This window comes from Salvelinus alpinus, chromosome 21 (genome assembly GCF_045679555.1).
Source record: "Salvelinus alpinus chromosome 21, SLU_Salpinus.1, whole genome shotgun sequence".
Lineage (NCBI taxonomy): Eukaryota > Metazoa > Chordata > Actinopteri > Salmoniformes > Salmonidae > Salvelinus > Salvelinus alpinus.
In genome coordinates this window covers 44,591,821-44,612,694 of record NC_092106.1, presented here as the reverse complement: position 1 = coordinate 44,612,694, position 20,874 = coordinate 44,591,821, and the positions used below count along the sequence as shown (strand labels likewise).

The 20,874-nt window shown below is 44.0% G+C and overlaps 1 protein-coding gene across 1 annotated transcript in view; it reads left to right on the top strand.

Moving 5' to 3' along the window:
- lekr1 (Leucine-, glutamate- and lysine-rich protein 1) overlaps nt 1-20,874 on the top strand; it is a 203,473-nt gene that overhangs the window by 22,608 nt on the left and 159,991 nt on the right. The window contains exon 3 of the mRNA XM_071357976.1: nt 14,203-14,594. Within this exon, the coding sequence (XP_071214077.1) occupies nt 14,203-14,594 (392 nt within the window). The remainder of the gene's footprint in view (nt 1-14,202; nt 14,595-20,874) is intronic.

Below are 20,874 nucleotides of genomic sequence, written 5' to 3'. Positions count from 1 at the left end.
TGAGGATCTGAGGACTCATGCCCCAAATCTTTTAGAGATTTTATCGTGCCCTCTTCACGACTGTCTTGGTGTGCTTGGACAATGTTAGTTTGTTGGTGATGTGAACGCCGAGGAACTTGAAGCTCTCAACCTGCTCCACTACAGCTCCGCCGCTGAGAATGGGGGCGTGCTCGGTCCTCCTTTTCCTGTAGTCCACAATCATTTCCTTTGTCTTGATCACGTTGAGGGAGAGGTTGTTACTCTGGCACCACCCGGCCAGGTCTCTGACCTCCTCCCTATAGGCTATCTCGTTGTTGTCGGTGATCAGCCCGATGATGATGATGGAGTCGTGCCTGGCCGTGCAGTCATGAGTGAACAGGGAGTACAGGAGGGGATTGAGCAAGAACCCCTGATGTGGTCCCTGTGTTGAGGATCAGCATGGCGGATGTGTTGTTACCTACACTTACCACCTGGGGGCGGCCCTTCAGAAAGTCCAGGATCCAGTTGCAGAGGGAGGTGTTTAGTCCCAGGGTCCTTAGCTTAGTGATGAGCTTTGAGGGTACTATGGTGTTGAACGCTGAGCTGTAGTTAATGAATAGCATTCTCACATAAGTGTTCCTTTTGTCCAGGTGGGAAAGGACAGTGTGGAGTGCAATAGAGATTGCATCATCTGTGGATCTGTTGGGGCGGTATGCAAATTGAAGTGGGTCTAAGATTTCTGGGATAATGGTGTTGATGTGAGCCATGACCAGCTTTTCAAAGCACTTCATGGCTACATACGTGAGTGCTACAGGTTGGTAGTCATTTAGGCAGGTTACCTTAGTGTTCTTGGGCACAGGGACTATGATGGTCTGCTTGAAACATGTTGGTATTACAGACTCAGACAGGGAGAGGTTGAACATGTCAGTGAAGACACCTGCCAGTTGGTCAGCACATGCTCATAGTTCAAGTCCTTGTAATCCATCTGGCCCCGCATCCTTGTGTATGTTGACCTGTTTAAAGGTCTTGCTCACATCGGCTACAGAGAGCGTGATCACACAGTCGTCTGGAACAGCTGATGCTCTCATGCATGTTTCAGTGTTACTTGCTTCGAAGCAAGCATTGAGGTTTTTAGCCCGGTGTAGTACGATTCAATCTTAGTTCTGTATTGATGCTTTGCCTGTTTGATGTTTCGTCAGAGGGCATAGCGGGAGAATCATTCAGTCATCAGTTATGATTCATGCTTCTGTTGTCTTTAATGACAACCATAATAACAACGGTCACAGGCCTGAAATGAATCCAGTGTGACTACCTCTCCTACCAGGCTGTATCACAACTGGCTGTGATTGGGAGTCCCATAGGGCAGCGCACAATTGGCCCAGCGTCGTCCGGTTTAGGGTTTGGCTGGGGTAGGCCGTCATTGTAAATAAGAATTTGTTCTTAACTGACTTGCCTCGTTAAATAAAGGTTAAATAAATAAAAAATGAAGGGAGACAGAGAGCGAGAGAGAGCGAGAGAGAGCGAGCGAGAGAGAGAGAGAGAGAGAGAGAGAGAGAGAGAGAGAGAGAGAGAGAGAGAGAGAGAGAGAGAGAGAGAGAGAGAGAGAGAGAGAGAGAGAGAGAGAGAGAGAGAGAGAGAGAGAGAGAGAGAGAGCGAGAGAGAGAGAGAGAGAGAGATGTTGTTGTAGTTGCTGTTAATGGTAATCCCATGTCCACTACTACTATTATTATTACTGTTGGTTCCACCATTTATTTATATATAAATATATATATATTTTGTATATATATACAGTGGGGAGAACAAGTATTTGATACACTGCCGATTTTGCAGGTTTTCCTACTTACAAAGCATGTAGAGGTCTGTAATTTTTATCATAGGTACACTTCAACTGTGAGAGACGGAATTTAAAACAAAAATCCAGAAAATCACATTGTATGATTTTTAAGTAATTAATTCGCATTTTATTGCATGACATAAGTATTTGATCACCTACCAACCAGTAAGAATTCCGGCTCTCACAGACCTGTTAGTTTTTCTTTAAGAAGCCCTCCTGTTCTCCACTCATTACCTGTATTAACTGCACCTGTTTGAACTCGTTACCTGTATAAAAGACACCTGTCCACCCACTCAATCAAACAGACTCCAACCTCTCCACAATGGCCAAGACCAGAGAGCTGTGTAAGGACATCAGGGATAAAATTGTAGACCTGCACAAGGCTGGGATGGGCTACAGGACAATAGGTAAGCAGCTTGGTGAGAAGGCAACAACTGTTGGCGCAATTATTAGAAAATGGAAGAAGTTCAAGATGACGGTCAATCACCCTCGGTCTGGGGCTCCATGCAAGATCTCACCTCGTGGGGCATCAATGATCATGAGGAAGGTGAGGGATCAGCCCAGAACTACACGGCAGGATCTGGTTAATGACCTGAAGAGAGCTGGGACCACAGTCTCAAAGAAAACCATTAGTAACACACTACGCCGTCATGGATTAAAATCCTGCAGCACACGCAAGGTCCCCCTGCTCAAGCCAGCGCATGTCCAGGCCCGTCTGAAGTTTGCCAATGACCATCTGGATGATCCAGAGGAGGAATTGGAGAAGGTCATGTGGTCTGATGAGACAAAAATAGAGCTTTTTGGTCTAAACTCCACTCGCCGTGTTTGGAGGAAGAAGAAGGATTAGTACAACCCCAAGAACACCATCCTAACCGTGAAGCTTGGAGGTGGAAACATCATTCTTTGGGGATGCTTTTCTGCAAAGGGGACAGGATGACTGCACCGTATTGAGGGGAGGATGGATGGGGCCATGCATCGCGAGATCTTGGCCAACAACCTCCTTCCCTCAGTAAGAGCATTGAAGATAGGTCGTGGCTGGGTCTTCCAGCATGACAACGACCCGAAACACGCAGCCAGGGCAACTAAGGAGTGGCTCCGTAAGAAGCATCTCAAGGTCCTGGAGTGGCCTAGCCAGTCTCCAGACCTGAACCCAATAGAAAATCTTTGGAGGGAGCTGAAAGTCCGTATTGCCCAGCGACAGCCCCGAAACCTGAAGGATCTGGAGAAGGTCTGTATGGAGGAGTGGGCCAAAATCCCTGCTGCAGTGTGTGCAAACCTGGTCAAGAACTACAGGAAACGTATGATCTCTGTAATTGCAAACAAAGGTTTCTGTACCAAATATTAAGTTCTGCTTTTCTGATGTATCAAATACTTATGTCATGCAATAAAATGCGAATTAATTACTTAAAAATCATACAATGTGATTTTCTGGATTTTTGTTTTAAATTCCGTCTCGCACAGTTGAAGTGTACCTATGATAAAAATTACAGACCTCTACATGCTTTGTAAGTAGGAAAACCTGCAAAATCGGCAGTGTATCAAATACTTGTTCTCCCCACTGTACATATATATTTTTATTTTTCAATATGTATACTTTGACAATGTAAGTAATAATGAACTTGCCATGTCAATAAAGTCAATTGAATTGAATTGAATTGAATTGAATTGATATGAGAGAGATGGATATGAGAGAGAGAGATGGATATGAGAGAGAGAGAGAGATGGATATGAGAGAAAGAGAGAGAGAGATGGATATGAGAGCGAGAGAGAGAGAGATGGATATGAGAGAGAGAGAGAGAGAGATGGATATGAGAGAGAGAGAGAGAGAGATGGATATGAGAGAGAGAGAGAGAGAGAGAAGACTAGAGGTAGCATCAGAATCCTTTTGCTGTCTAGGAAGAACAGCTTGAGCAGAACTCACTCTCATTGGCTGCCGGCATTAGCAAATGAACCACCAAGCCTGTTCTTTCCGTCTTTCTATCTCCTCTTTTCTTTATGATTTAATTCCTCCTCTCTCCTTGTGTCAGTTCTGGGGGAGGGGGAATCAAGGGTGTGTGTGGGGAGGGGGAGTTGAAGGGGTTAGCTTGTAGTTTGAGCGCTAAGCGAATGTGTCAGTGCCAAGGGCAAGGGGTCTTTCTGCAGGAACCAGCTCTATCACGAGAACAACGAACACACCACCCCCAGGGCCTCAATGTGTGTGTGTTTGTGTGTGTGTGTGTGTGTGTTTATGTGTGTGTGTGTTTATGTGTGTGTGTGTTTACGTGTGTGTGTGTGTGTGTGTGTGTGTGTGTGTGTGTGTGTGTGTGTGTGTGTGTGTGTGTGTGTGTGTGTGTGTGTGTGTGTGTGTGTGTGTGTGTGTGTGTGTGTGTGTGTGTGTGTGTGTGTGTGTGTTTACGTGTGTGTGTGTTTACGTGTGTGTGTGTGTGTGATAATGTGCTTAGAGTGCTGTCTGTCTTCGTATCTTTATCGGGTGTGAGCGCGGTGTGTGTGTGTATGAGTTTGAGTGTGTGTCGGGGTGGGGTATGTGCCTGGGTGATTGTGGAAGAAAACAAGAGAGCGATATAGAAGCCTGGTCTGACCTGATGCCTGGACCGTGTCTCAACCATGGCCTGGCTGAACCCCCCCCTGCCTACCCCCTCACACACAAGCAAACACACAGACATAGACAGGCTCACCCACATGAAGACACACATAGACTGGCTTTCACAGACATACACACCCTGCTGATCCTGTCTGCACTCCACAATCCTCTCTCTCTCTCTCTGAGCCTCCAGGAAGCATGTGGACATTTTGCACTAAATAAAAATAAAAATAACTCACTCATCCACACATCACAACACACGCAGACCTAGGGCTGTGACGGTCGTGACATTTTGTCAGCCTGTTATCTCAGGCTGCACACGCTGTTCTCTCATCAAGTGATCATATTTTCACCCATCAGACTATTTGCAATATAATCTTGTCTTTACTATACTGAACAAAAATATTAACACAACATGTAAAGTGTTGGTCCCATGTTTCATGAGCTGAAATAAAAAATCTCAGAAATGTTCCATACGCACAAAAAGTGTATTTCTCTCAAATGTTGTGATACAAATATGTTTACATCCCTGTTAGTGAGAATTTCTCCTTTGTTAAAGTAATACATGCATCTGACAGCTGTGGCATATTAAGAAGCTGATTAAACAGAACAATCATTACATAGGTGCACCTTGTGCTGGGGACAATAAAAGGCCACTGGTGCAGTCTAGTCACACAACACCATACCAGAGTTGTTGAGGAGAATTTCTGTCTGTAATAAAGCCCTTTTGTGGGAAAAAAACTCATTCTGATTAGGCTGGGCCTGGCTCCCCAGTGAGTGGGCCTGGCTCCCCAGTGAGTGGGCCTATGCCCTCCAAGGCCCACCTCTGGCTGCAACCCTGCCCAGTCATGTGAAATCCATAAATTAGGATCTAATGAATTTAATTCAATTGACTGATTTCCTTATATGATCTGTAACTCAATAAAATCTTTTAAATTGTTGCATGTTGCATGTATATTTTAGTTTCAGTATAATATGTAACATTTGTTTTGATTTAGAATGACCCATTATTAAGTGGTCAGGAACAGGGACAAGAGAAAAATACATGTCATCCGTATGCACTTGAATAGAAAATGGAGGCAACTTTCCCTCCGGTTCATTATTTTTATTCAGGGTTTTTTTCAGGCTTGGGCTCATGTATAAGCCTATGTGTACTAAGCACTAATAGGCATATGGTGTTTTGAATGAATCCTCACCTTAGAAAGCGCTGTCCGTTTTGATGTTGTTAGGCATTGAAGCAACATCCACAACGCTCATGTTTTCCATAGTCCTGAGTACCAGGCCATTACAACCAGATGGAGGGACAATAGAGCCCTGAGTACCAGGCCATTAGGACCTGATGGAAGGACAATAGAGTCCTGCGTAGCAGGCCATTAGCAACCTGATGAAGGGACAATAGAGCCCTGAGTACCAGGCCATTAGGACCTGATGGAAGGACAATAGAGTCCTGAGTACCAGGCCATTAGGACCTGATGGAGGGACAATAGAGCCCTGAGTACCAGGCCATTAGGACCTGATGGAAGGACAATAGAGTCCTAGGTACCAGGCCATTAGGACCTGATGGAGGGACAATAGAGCCCCGAGTACCAGGCCATTAGGACCTGATGGAAGGACAATAGAGTCCTGAGTACCAGGCCATTAGCAACCTGATGAAGGGACAATAGAGCCCTGAGTACCAGGCCATTAGGACCTGATGGAGGGACAATAGAGCCCTGAGTAGCAGGCCATTAGCAACCTGATGGAGGGACAATAGAGCCCTGAGTAGCAGGCCATTAGCAACCTGATGAAGGGACAATAGAGCCCTGAGTACCAGGCCATTTGGACCTGATGATCATTAAAGAGTTGGGTTCTACTAACACATGTCCAGAGTGAATGAGAGATTACCGTCAACGATCACATAGAATTTTACTGTGGTCATGACTCATAACTGTGTGGCGGTAATAAGGCTACCACAACAGCCCTACGCGCACACGCACACGCACGCACACACACACACACGCACACACACGCACACACACACACACACACACACACACACACACACACACACACACACACACACACACACACACACACACACACACACACACACACACACACACACACACACACACACACACACCGCACACACACACACACACACACACACACACACACACACACCGCACGCACGCACACACACAAACACAGACACAGACACAGACACAGACACAAACACAGAGTAAGACGGAAGGCAGATGAAGGTAGATATGACACAGATAAACCATAAATGAAGACTGACAGTGAAGAAGCACTGGGAGAGGGTTATCAATAGAAAGACAGATATTCTGTAACCAGAGAATGACAAGAGAGTGTGCAAAGCTGTCATCAAGGCAAAATGGTGGCTACTTTGAAGAATCTAAAATGTAAAATATATTTTGATTTGTTTAACACTTTTTTGGTTACTACATAATTCCATATGTGTTATTTCATAGTTTTGATGTCTTCACTATTATTCTACAATGTAGAATGAGTAGGTGTGTCCAAACTTTTGACTGGTACTGTATATTTGTATAATTTGACCCCTGTCCGTGCGTTATCAGAGTATAGACTTAAGACGAAAACACATGACAGTCTGCCGTTCGTCTGCCGTTTGTTCGCCATTCGTTCGGCTACGGTGTGTTTTACGGCTGACAGACACATTTCTTGGCTTGCTTCACCTTGTTTACAAACCTGTGCCTCAAAGACACGTGAACTGTCCGATTGTCACCAGAACATCCTCTGTCACGTTATCACTGGGAAGCCTCTGGGTTGTGATGTAATCCAGACGGATCCCCTGAAGCGGTGAGAAATGACAACCATAATAACAACGGTCACAGGCACAGCAGCGGGGCCTGTTTCTAAGATAAAACTATTTTTAAAAGCACACGTCACCAGGATAGCTACAGTAGGTGAGCTCACACGTCAGCAGGATAGCTACAGTAGGTGAGCTCACACGTCAGCAGGATAGCTACAGTAGGTGAGCTCACACGTCACCAGGATAGCTACAGTAGGTGAGCTCACACGTCACCAGGATAGCTACAGTAGGTGAGCTCACACGTCAGCAGGATAGCTACAGTAGGTGAGCTCACACGTCAGCAGGATAGCTACAGTAGGTGAGCTCACACGTCAGCAGGATAGCTACAGTAGGTGAGCTCACACGTCACCAGGATAGCTACAGTAGGTGAGCTCACACGTCAGCCACTTGTCAAACATCAAATGGAAAGAAAATAGAATGTAGGCCTACTCTGGTAGACACACAATGATGTCCCCTCCTCACGTATCCTTCTCTCTTCTCTCTCATTGTCCCACCTCTCATTCCTTTTCTCTTGTTCCCTCTCTTTCTCTCCCTCTATGTTGTCATCACCAGCCCTCTGTGTTCACTAGGGTGAGAGTGAGAGCTGGTGAGATTGACTGGTGAGTGAGAGTGAGAGTTGGTGAGATTGACTGGTGGGTGAGAGTGAGAGTGGGAGCTGGTGAGATTGACTGGTGGGTGTGAGTGAGAGTGGGAGGTGGTGAGACTGGTTCATTTGCATAATTGTGTGGAATTAAATTGGCGCTTGTGTATTTTCGTTAGTCGTCATGCATCTTATTTATCACCTGTCAGACAGGATACAGAGACTAGTTAGAGGAGAGGAATAGTCTACCACCTGTCAGACAGGATACAGAGACTAGTTAGAGGAGAGGAATAGTCTACCACCTGTCAGACAGGATACAGAGACTAGTTAGAGGAGAGGAATAGTCTACCACCTGTCAGACAGGATACAGAGACTAGTTAGAGGAGAGGAATAGTCTACCACCTGTCAGACAGGATACAGAGACTAGTTAGAGGAGAGGAATGTCACCTGTCAGACAGGATACAGAGACTAGTTAGAGGAGATGAATAGTCTACCACCTGTCAGACAGGATACAGAGACTAGTTAGAGGAGAGGAATATCACCTGTCAGACAGGATACAGAGACTAGTTAGAGGAGAGGAATATCACCTGTCAGACAGGATACAGAGACTAGTTAGAGGAGAGGAATAGTCTACCACCTGTCAGACAGGATACAGAGACTAGTTAGAGGAGAGGAATATCCTACCACCTGTCAGACAGGATACAGAGACTAGTTAGAGGAGAGGAATATCCTACCACCTGTCAGACAGGATACAGAGACTAGTTAGAGGAGATGAATATCCTACCACCTGTCAGACAGGATACAGAGACTAGTTAGAGGAGAGGAATATCACCTGTCAGACAGGATACAGAGACTAGTTAGAGGAGATGAATATCCTACCACCTGTCAGACAGGATACAGAGACTAGATAGAGGAGAGGAATATCACCTGTCAGACAGGATACAGAGACTAGTTAGAGGAGAGGAATGTCACCTGTCAGACAGGATACAGAGACTAGTTAGAGGAGATGAATATCCTACCACCTGTCAGACAGGATACAGAGACTAGTTAGAGGAGAGGAATGTCACCTGTCAGACAGGATACAGAGACTAGTTAGAGGAGAGGAATGTCACCTGTCAGACAGGATACAGAGACTAGTTAGAGGAGAGGAATATCCTACCACCTGTCAGACAGGATACAGAGACTAGTTAGAGGAGATGAATAGTCTACCACCTGTCAGACAGGATACAGAGACTAGTTAGAGGAGATGAATAGTCTACCACCTGTCAGACAGGATACAGAGACTAGTTAGAGGAGAGGAATAGTCTACCACCTGTCAGACAGGATACAGAGACTAGTTAGAGGAGATGAATAGTCTACCACCTGTCAGACAGGATACAGAGACTAGTTAGAGGAGAGGAATAGTCTACCACCTGTCAGACAGGATACAGAGACTAGTTAGAGGAGAGGAATATCACCTGTCAGACAGGATACAGAGACTAGTTAGAGGAGAGGAATATCACCTGTCAGACAGGATACAGAGACTAGTTAGAGGAGAGGAATATCACCTGTCAGACAGGATACAGAGACTAGTTAGAGGAGAGGAATAGTCTACCACCTGTCAGACAGGATACAGAGACTAGTTAGAGGAGAGGAATATCACCTGTCAGACAGGATACAGAGACTAGTTAGAGGAGAGGAATATCACCTGTCAGACAGGATACAGAGACTAGTTAGAGGAGAGGAATAGTCTACCACCTGTCAGACAGGATACAGAGACTAGTTAGAGGAGAGGAATATCACCTGTCAGACAGGATACAGAGACTAGTTAGAGGAGAGGAATATCACCTGTCAGACAGGATACAGAGACTAGTTAGAGGAGAGGAATATCACCTGTCAGACAGGATACAGAGACTAGTTAGAGGAGAGGAATATCACCTGTCAGACAGGATACAGAGACTAGTTAGAGGAGAGGAATATCACCTGTCAGACAGGATACAGAGACTAGTTAGAGGAGAGGAATATCACCTGTCAGACAGGATACAGAGACTAGTTAGAGGAGAGGAATAGTCTACCACCTGTCAGACAGGATACAGAGACTAGTTAGAGGAGAGGAATATCACCTGTCAGACAGGATACAGAGACTAGTTAGAGGAGAGGAATATCACCTGTCAGACAGGATACAGAGACTAGTTAGAGGAGAGGAATATCACCTGTCAGACAGGATACAGAGACTAGTTAGAGGAGAGGAATATCACCTGTCAGACAGGATACAGAGACTAGTTAGAGGAGATGAATATCCTACCACCTGTCAGACAGGATACAGAGACTAGTTAGAGGAGAGGAATAGTCTACCACCTGTCAGACAGGATACAGAGACTAGTTAGAGGAGAGGAATATCACCTGTCAGACAGGATACAGAGACTAGTTAGAGGAGAGGAATAGTCTACCACCTGTCAGACAGGATACAGAGACTAGTTAGAGGAGAGGAATAGTCTACCACCTGTCAGACAGGATACAGAGACTAGTTAGAGGAGAGGAATAGTCTACCACCTGTCAGACAGGATACAGAGACTAGTTAGAGGAGAGGAATATCACCTGTCAGACAGGATACAGAGACTAGTTAGAGGAGAGGAATAGTCTACCACCTGTCAGACAGGATACAGAGACTAGTTAGAGGAGAGGAATAGTCTACCACCTGTCAGACAGGATACAGAGACTAGTTAGAGGAGAGGAATAGTCTACCACCTGTCAGACAGGATACAGAGACTAGTTAGAGGAGAGGAATAGTCTACCACCTGTCAGACAGGATACAGAGACTAGTTAGAGGAGAGGAATATCACCTGTCAGACAGGATACAGAGACTAGTTAGAGGAGAGGAATATCACCTGTCAGACAGGATACAGAGACTAGTTAGAGGAGAGGAATATCACCTGTCAGACAGGATACAGAGACTAGTTAGAGGAGAGGAATATCACCTGTCAGACAGGATACAGAGACTAGTTAGAGGAGATGAATATCCTACCACCTGTCAGACAGGATACAGAGACTAGATAGAGGAGAGGAATATCACCTGTCAGACAGGATACAGAGACTAGTTAGAGGAGATGAATAGTCTACCACCTGTCAGACAGGATACAGAGACTAGTTAGAGGAGATGAATAGTCTACCACCTGTCAGACAGGATACAGAGACTAGTTAGAGGAGAGGAATATCACCTGTCAGACAGGATACAGAGACTAGTTAGAGGAGAGGAATATCACCTGTCAGACAGGATACAGAGACTAGTTAGAGGAGATGAATATCCTACCACCTGTCAGACAGGATACAGAGACTAGATAGAGGAGAGGAATATCACCTGTCAGACAGGATACAGAGACTAGTTAGAGGAGAGGAATGTCACCTGTCAGACAGGATACAGAGACTAGTTAGAGGAGATGAATAGTCTACCACCTGTCAGACAGGATACAGAGACTAGTTAGAGGAGAGGAATATCACCTGTCAGACAGGATACAGAGACTAGTTAGAGGAGAGGAATAGTCTACCACCTGTCAGACAGGATACAGAGACTAGTTAGAGGAGAGGAATATCACCTGTCAGACAGGATACAGAGACTAGTTAGAGGAGAGGAATAGTCTACCACCTGTCAGACAGGATACAGAGACTAGTTAGAGGAGAGGAATATCACCTGTCAGACAGGATACAGAGACTAGTTAGAGGAGAGGAATATCACCTGTCAGACAGGATACAGAGACTAGTTAGAGGAGAGGAATATCACCTGTCAGACAGGATACAGAGACTAGTTAGAGGAGAGGAATAGTCTACCACCTGTCAGACAGGATACAGAGACTAGTTAGAGGAGAGGAATATCACCTGTCAGACAGGATACAGAGACTAGTTAGAGGAGAGGAATGGTCTACCACCTGTCAGACAGGATACAGAGACTAGTTAGAGGAGAGGAATATCACCTGTCAGACAGGATACAGAGACTAGTTAGAGGAGAGGAATATCACCTGTCAGACAGGATACAGAGACTAGTTAGAGGAGAGGAATAGTCTACCACCTGTCAGACAGGACCAGAATAGCTCCTCAAAAAGCCTGTCGGTTACTGGAGTGAAGCCTGCTTTTGTAAGCCCAGTCATTGGTCAGCCCAGTCATTGTTCAGCCCAGTCATTGGTCAGCCCAGTCATTGGTCAGCCCAGTCATTGGTCAGCCCAGTCATTGTTCAGCCCAGTCATTGATCAGCCCAATCATTGGTCAGCCCAGTCATTGGTCAGCCCAGTCATTGTTCAGCCCAGTCATTGGTCAGCCCAGTCATTGGTCAGCCCAGTCATTGGTCAGCCCAGTCATTGTTCAGCCCAGTCATTGTTCAGCCCAGTCATTGGTCAGCCCAGTCATTGGTCAGCCCAGTCATTGGTCAGCCCAATCATTGGTCAGCCCAGTCATTGGTCAGCCCAGTCATTGGTCAGCCCAGTCATTGGTCAGCCCAGTCATTGGTCAGCCCAGTCATTGGTCAGCCCAGTCATTGCGCATCAAGTAACAATTCTAAATGCAATCGTGTGTTAAAAAGGTTGGTGGCCACGATTTAAAAATAGCTATTGTTATTTCTCAATCTCAATTCGTAAAGCACACCTCCCATACGCCATTTGGATGCAGAGGCTACAGAGCCCCACAATGGAGGTGTCATAAAACCTAGCGGTCAAACAGGGAAATGGTTCCAATTGTTTTTCCACCATTCATTTTTCCCATCTGGGATTTCAGAAACACTTAAAATAAGGGCTGTGTTTCGTGTAGGCTTACCCTGGCGTGACGTTTTGATAAACGTGTAAGTCTCTCTAGGACAAGTTGACTTTTATCAATATATACTGCTCTATTTAAAATGCTAATTACAAATCTACAAATCCCTGCAAGCTCCTGCTCGTCCACTCTAGCTGACACCTTTGTTAACAGGTATTGTGTCAATTTAAAACTTGCACAAGACAGTTCACAGAATTGTCCATTTAAATAAATGTATTCATTGCTACATTTAGCTAACATTAGATAGTTAATACAGAGATTCTTACCTTTGCCTCAATTCGGCAGTCTGGTCCAGATCATCATGGTATTTGTAGTTCTTTATGATAGTCCCATTAGCAGCTAATTAGCATTTCATGTTTGGGGGATAGATACAAGCGAATATATATTGATAAGTCACCTTGTCTGAGAGAGATTTACACGTTTATCAAAAGGTCACGCCAGGGTAAGCCTACACGAAACACAGCCCTTATTTTAAGTGTTTCTGAAATCCCCAATGGGAAAAAATGAATGGTGGAAAAATGATTGGAACCATTTCCCTATTTGACTTCTAGGTTATATGGGGTATTATGACTCATACTGTGGTACTCTATAGCCTGCCTACTATGAGCACGTCACCCACCACTTTGCAATGTGGGCTTGAGGCACTATAATGGTTTGAAACCTGAACGTTTTACTTTAGTTCAAATAATGAGGCATGTCTTCCTTGTTTCAATGTAGCCTTGAGAAAATCCATCCATAAAAATATGGAGGCAATTATTTTATAAAGACTTACTGATGCCATTAACCAGTATTTCTCTCCTGTTCTATTGGTTTTCATATGAACTTTATTTTGATGTCCAGAAGCCAAAGTCACAATCCTAGTCATATTAGCAACCCATCATAGTAGTTGCTATTAGGTTCCCCCTCTTTCTAAGTTTCTAACCCAGATGTTCATCTCTGTCACTTATGGAACCGCTCGCATTAGGTGTGCAGTTTACAGCTGTGTTTTACGCTAATTGCATTTTGGGTAAATGTTTGAAAATGACGTGTTATTATCTGCTTCGTTACAGGAGTTTCATGTTCAATAGTAGACTATAGCATTTTGACTGGAAGACAATAGGCGTGCTATTATTACATGTTTCCCATTAAGCTCTTAATGAACAATATCCAGGCCTTGTATGCACTCATAGTATCAGAGAGGAAGAGGCCAAGCAAGAGGTTTCATTCTCGCCAAAATCTATCCAAAATAAGTACAATGGTTTTATTTTCTGGCCTAAGCTTGTCTCCTGCTTTCCCGCCTTGGGACGACTCCAATTCTTTAGGGTGGAAACATAAGCATCTCGTCATTATATACCTTCTATAGCTCTGATAGTATGTTTTTGTTGGTCAGGTCTTTTTACTGTTTGAAAAAAATTTAACCGTTTTTTGACCGCTTAATGAGGGTTAATTAGTTGGCAGCAAAATGGACAGAAATATGCATCCCTTATAAGGGGTTTATATCATCACAAGAATTGTAATTGTTGGTAAGCTATTTGAGGGTTAAGGTTAGAGGCAAGGGTAGAGTTACAGTTGGTGGTGGTTACAATCACATTAGTTAGGATTACATTATTGGATCGATTGGCTGAGAGACTGATGTACTTTCTGTCCGTTGTTTTCAGATGGAGAGGTCGGAGACTGTGTGTCAGTACTGCGGTGTGAGTTATCTCATCCTCCACGACTTCCAGCTCCTCAGGGACAGGTTGGCCCAGGTGGAGACAGAGCTCCAGAACCAGAGAGGGGCCACAGAGAGAGAGAGAGCCCAGAGAGAGCTGCTGGAACTGGGCAGAGAGGAGTGGGAGAGGGCTCTGAGAGAAGAGATCCAGAGAGGGTCCACGGAGAAAGAGAAAGTCCTGAGAGAAGAACATGAAAAGAGGTTTGAAGAGAGGAGATTCCTAAATGAGGAGATAGAAAAAAGGAGTGAGGAGAGATGGAGAGTCCTGAAAGAAAAACTCCAACAGTCCAACACTCATTTGGAGGAACAGAGGGAAGACCTACATCAGCAGGAAGAGAGGTGGGTGAGAGCGAGAGAGAGAGAGAGAGAGGGAGGGAGAGAGAGCGAGAGAGAGAGAGAGAGCGAGAGAGAGAGAGAGGGGAGAGAGAGAGAGAGAGAGAGAGAGGGAGAGAGTGAGAGAGAGAGAGGGGAGAGAGAGAGAGAGAGAGAGGGAGAGAGAGCGAGAGAGAGAGAGAGAGCGAGAGAGAGAGAGAGGGGAGAGAGAGAGAGAGAGAGAGGGAGAGAGAGAGAGAGAGGGGAAGGGGAGAGAGAGAGAGAGAGAGAGGGGAGAGAGAGAGAGAGAGAGGGAGAGAGAGAGAGAGAGGGGAGAGAGAGAGAGAGAGAGAGAGAGCGAGAGAGAGAGAGAGGGGAGAGAGAGAGAGAGAGAGAGGGAGAGAGAGAGAGAGAGGGGAAGGGGAGAGAGAGAGAGAGAGAGAGGGGAGAGAGATGGAGGGGAGAGAGAGCGAGGGGAGAGCGATATTTGCAGTCTGTCTGGCAGGCCAACACACTGACCTGTTACTGTAATGCAGCCCCTTTTTGGCAGCCCGACAGATTCTGTTCCATATTTCACTCCAGAGAGAAGGAAAGAAGAGAGGAGAAAAGATTAGCCGTGAAGAAATGGCCACGTATTGTAGATTTCACAGAAGATATCTGACTTAGATTTAGATCTTGACTTAGCTGTAGGCCTGTATCTGTATCGTGCATGCATCTGTGTATCGTGCTTACATCTGTGTATCGTGCATGCATCTGTCTATCGTGCATGCATCTGTCTATCGTGCATGCATCTGTGTACCGTGCATGCATCTGTGTATCGTGCATGCATCTGTGTATCATGCATACATCTGTGTACCGTGCATGCATCTGTGTATCGTGCATGTATCTGTGTATCGTGCATGCATCTGTGTATTGTGCATACACCTGTGTATCATGCATACATCTGTGTATCGTGCATGCATCTGCGTATCGTGCATGCATCTGTGTATCGTGCATACATCTGTGTATCGTACATGCATCTGTGTATCATTGATGCATCTGTGTATCATGCATAAATCTGTGTACCGTGCATGCATCTGTGTACCGTGCATGCTTCTGTGTATCGTGCATGTGTGTGTGTTTATCTAATGTCTAGGCCTAGGCTATGTCTCTATGACTATGGTATGAGCATGTCTGAGTGCATTTGAATGTGTGTTCTTGTGTTTTCTATCCCTAGTGTGAAAGCATATTTAATAATAAGTTCTATGCCTCCTATTACCTCCGAGTCACGTTGATGGGCCTAACCCATGCACACCATTATGTCTCACTCTCTCTCTATCTCTGTGACGCTAGCAAGCATCTCAGTGTAATTATAGATTTACTGGATATCTCAATAGAATATATTTTTCACGCCATCGCCTTTCACATCCCCATTCTAGAAATAGGGAGGGATGGCAGTTATAGAAACAGAGGGTGGGAGAGTGTCTATTATAGAAATAGAGAGTGGGAGAGTAGCCTATCTATTATAGAAATAGAGAGTGGGAGAGGAGCCTATCTATTATAGAAATAGAGGGCTTGAGACATGACCAGAGCTGAGAAACTGTGTCTGTGTGGTACCTGCTATTTCCTTCTGCTCTGATGAACAGTTTCAGTTTGCCATAGTTACCAGCCCACCTGCAGGTGAACAAGTAAATCTGACTCAGACAAGCAAAAAGTGGTGGATGGAAAGACGGAAAGAGAAAGCGATGTGACAGGAAATAAGGTCGAAAGAGGATGAGCGTCGGACAGATGAGAGCAAGCGAGAGAGAGAGAGATAGAGAGAGAGAGACAGAGAGAGAAAGAGAGAAAGAGAGAAAGAGAGAGAGAGACTGAGAGAGAGAGAGGAAGAGGAAGAGAGAGCTAAAGAGAGCTAGAGAGAGAGAGAGAGGGAGAGGGAGAGAGAAAGAGAGACAGAGAGAGAGAGAAGAGAGAGAGAGAGCAACAGAGAGAGAGAGAGAGAGAGAGACAGAGAGAGAAATAGAGAGAGAGAGACAGAGAGAAAGAGAGAGACATAGAGAGAAAGACAGAGAAAGAGAAAGAGACAGAGAAAGAGACAGAGAGAGAGACAGAGAGAGACATATAGCTCATCTCTTGGCAGTAGTACTGTAGACTACTTTATCACTGACCTCAACCCAGAGTCTCTCAGAGCATTCACAGTCAGCCCACTGACACCTCTATCAGATCACAGGAAATCACAGTCTACTTATACAGAGCAGTACTCAATCATGAGGCATCAAAGCCAAAGGAATTGAATAATATTAAGAAATGCTATAGATGGAAGGAATGTAGTGTGGAAACCTGCCAAAAACCAATTAGGCAACAACAAATTCAATCCCTTTCAGACAACTTCCTGGAGAAAATGTTCCACTGTAATAGTGAAGGTGTAAACTTGGCAGTAGAAAACCTAAACAGTATATTTGACCTCTCAGCTTCCCTATCAAATCTAAAAAATATCAAACAGAAAACCGACGAAAATTAACAACAAAGACAAATGGTTTGATGAAGAATGAAAAAAACCTAAGAAAGAAAGAAATTGAGATACCTAACCAACCAAAAACATAGAGACCCAGAAAACCTGAGTCTACACTGTCACTATGGTGAATCAATAAAACAATACAGAATAATACTATGAAAAAAGAAGGAACAGCACACAACAGCACACACCTAGAGCACACAAAAAACTATACATACCTCGGCCTAATTATCAGCGCCACAGGTAACTTCCACAAACCTGAGAGACAAGGCAAGAAGGGGCTTCTATGCCATCAGAAGGAACATAAAATTTAACATAACAATTAGGATCTCGCTAAAAATACTTGAATCAGTTATAGAACCCATTGTCCTTTATGGTTGTGTGGTCTGGGGTCCGCTCACCAACCAAGATTTCACAAATTTCACAAACACCAAATTGAGACATGCAGAATTCTGCAAGAATATCCTCAGTGTACTACGTAAAACACCAAATAATGCATGCAGAGCAGAATTAGGCCGATACCCTTTAATTATCAAAATCCAGAAAAGAACCGTTAAATTCTACAACCACCTAAAAGGAAGCGATTCCCAAACCTTCCATAACAAAGCCATCACCTACAGAGAGATGAACCTGGAGAAGAGTCCCCTAAGCAAGCTGGTCCTGGGGCTCTGTTCACAAACACAAACAGACCCCACAGAGCCCCAGGACAGCAACACAATTAGACCCAACCAAATCATGAGTAAACTAAAAGATAATTACTTGACACATTGGAAAGAATTTACAAAAAAATAGAAAACAAAAAGATTAATTAACAAAAAAACAGCAATCTAGAATGCTATTTGGCTCTAAAAAGAGAGTACACATTGGCAGAATACCTGACCACTGTGACTGACCCAAACTTAAGGAAAGCTTTGACTATGTACAGACTCAGTGAGCATAGCCTTGCTTTTGAGAAATGCCGCCATAGGCAGACCTGGCTCTCAAGAGAAGACAGGCTATGTGCACACTGCCCACAAAATGAGGTGGAAACTGAGCTGCACTTCCTAACTTCCTGCGAAATGTATGACCATATTAGAGACACATATCTCCCTCAGATTACACAGATCACAAAGGTTTCTAAAACAAATCCAATTTTGATGAACTCCCATATCTACTGGGTGAAATACCACAGTGTGCCATCACAGCAGCAAGATGTGTGACCTGTTGCCACAAGAAGAAGGTCAACCAGTGAAGAACAACACCATTGTAAATTTAACCCATATTTATGTTTATTTATTTTCCCTTTTGTACATTAACCATTTGCACATCGTTACAACACTGTATATGTACATAATATGACATTGGAAACCTCTTTATTCTATTGGAACTTCTGTGAGTGTAACGTTTACTGTTCATTTGTATAGTTTTTTTCTCACTTTTGTTTATTATCTACTTCACTTGCTTTGGCAATGTTAACATATGTTTCCCATGCCAATAAAGCCCTTCAATTGAAATTGAATTGAAATTGAGAGAGAGAGAGCGAGAGAGAGAGAGCGAGAGAGAGAAAGCGAGAGAGAGAGAGAGAGAGAGAGAGAGAGAGAGAGAGAGAGAGAGAGAGAGAGAGAGAGAGAGAGAGAGAGAAGTGTCATGCATGAGTTGCGTGATCAGGTTTCTTACTTCTGCTTTTTTTTGGTGAACTCTGACTGTAGATAATATTACTATAGGAGTTATAAAACGGTCGTTAAGACACTAACAGCTTACAGACGGTAGGCAATTAAGGTCACAGTTATGAAAACTTAGGACTCTAAAGAGGCCTTTCTACTGACTCTGAAAAACACAAAATGTGATCTACAGTCACAGTTCAAGAAGTAGGAAGCTGATGAGCTGGGACTGTAGATAATATGACGATAGGAGTTATGGGAGCAGGAAGCTGATGAACTGTGACTACATCATATTACTATCGGCGTTATCGGGGCAGGAAGTTGATGAACTGTGACTAGATCATATTACTATAGGAGTTATAGGAGCAGGAGGCTGATGAACTCTGACTGTGAGATCATTTTAATATTTGGTAATTGGTATTTTATTAGGATCCCCATTAGCTGTTGCTAAAGCAGCAGCTACTCTTCCTGGGGTCCACACAAAACACAAAACATAATACAGAATTACATAATACAGAACATCAATAGTGTAACGGTTCTCGTGGGCTGAAGGAAGAGTGGACCAAGGTGCAGCGTTTAAAGTGTTCAAAAAGCGTTTAAAGTGTTAAAACAAAAAAAGATCTAACAAAAACAACAAACAGGAGAACGAAAGCGGAACAGTTCTGTCTGGTGCAGAAACACAAAACAGAAAACAACTACCCACAAAACACAGGTGGGAAAAGGCTACCTAAGTATGGTTCTCAATCAGAGACAACGATAGACAGCTGCCTCTGATTGAGAACCACACCAGGCCAAACACATAGAAATAGACAACATAGAACAAAAACATAGAATGCCCACCCCAACTCATGCCCTGACCAAACCAAAATAGAGACATAAAAAGGATCTCTAAGGTCAGGGCGTGACAAATAGACAAGAACAGCTCAAGGACAGAACTACATCCATTTTTTAAAAGGCACATGTAGCCTACATATCAATGCATAGACACAAACTATCTAATAGGTCCAATAGGGGAGAGGAGTTGTGCCACGGGGTGTTGCTTTATCTGTTTTTTTAAACCAGGTTTGCTGTTTATTGGATAAATTTGAGATGGAGTGGAGTTCCATGCAATAATGTCTCTATATAATACTATACGCTTTCTTGGATTTGTTCTGGATTTGGGGACTGTGAAAATACCCCTGGTGGCATGTCTGGTGGGATAAGTGTGTCAGAGCTGTGTGTAAGTTGACTATGGAAACAATTTGGGATTTTCAACACATTAATGTTTCTTATAAAAAGAAGAAGTGATGCAGTCAGTCTCTCCTCAACTCTTAGTCAAGAGAGACTGGCATGCATAGTATTTATATCAACCCTCTGATTACAATGAAGAGCAAGACGTGTCGCTCTGTTCTGGACCAGCTGCATCTTAACTAGGTCTTTCCTTGCGGCACTCGACCACACGACTGGACAATAATCAAGATAAAACTAGAGCCTGCAGGACTTGCTTTTTGGAGTGTGGTGTCATCTCTTTATTACAGACAGACCTCTCCCCATCTTTACAACCGTTGAATCTATATGTTTTGACCATGACAGTTTACAATCTAAGGTAACGCCAAGCAATTTAGTTGCCTCAACTTGTTCAACAGCCACACCACTTATTACCCGATTCAGCTGAGGTCTAGATCTTAGGGAATGATTTGTACCAAATACAATGCTCTTAGTTTTACAGATGTTCAGGAGTTATGGAAGCAGGAAGCGGGTGAACTGTGACTGTAGATCATATTCCTATAGGTGTTATAGAAGCAGGAAGCTGATGAACTGTGACTGTAGATCATATTCCTATAGGTGGTATAGAAGCAGGAAGTTGATGAACTGTGACTGTAGATCATATTCCTATAGGTGTTATAGAAGCAGGAAGCTGATTAACTGTGACTGTAGATCATATTCCTATAGGTGTTATAGAAGCAGGAAGCTGATGAACTGTGACTGTAGATCATATTCCTATAGGTGTTATAGAAGCAGGAAGCTGATGAACTGTGACTGTAGATCATATTCCTATAGGTGTTATAGAAGCAGGAAGCTGATGAACTCTGACTGTAGATCATATTCCTATAGGTGGTATAGAAGCAGGAAGTTGATGAACTGTGACTGTAGATCATATTCCTATAGGTGTTATAGAAGCAGGAAGCTGATTAAC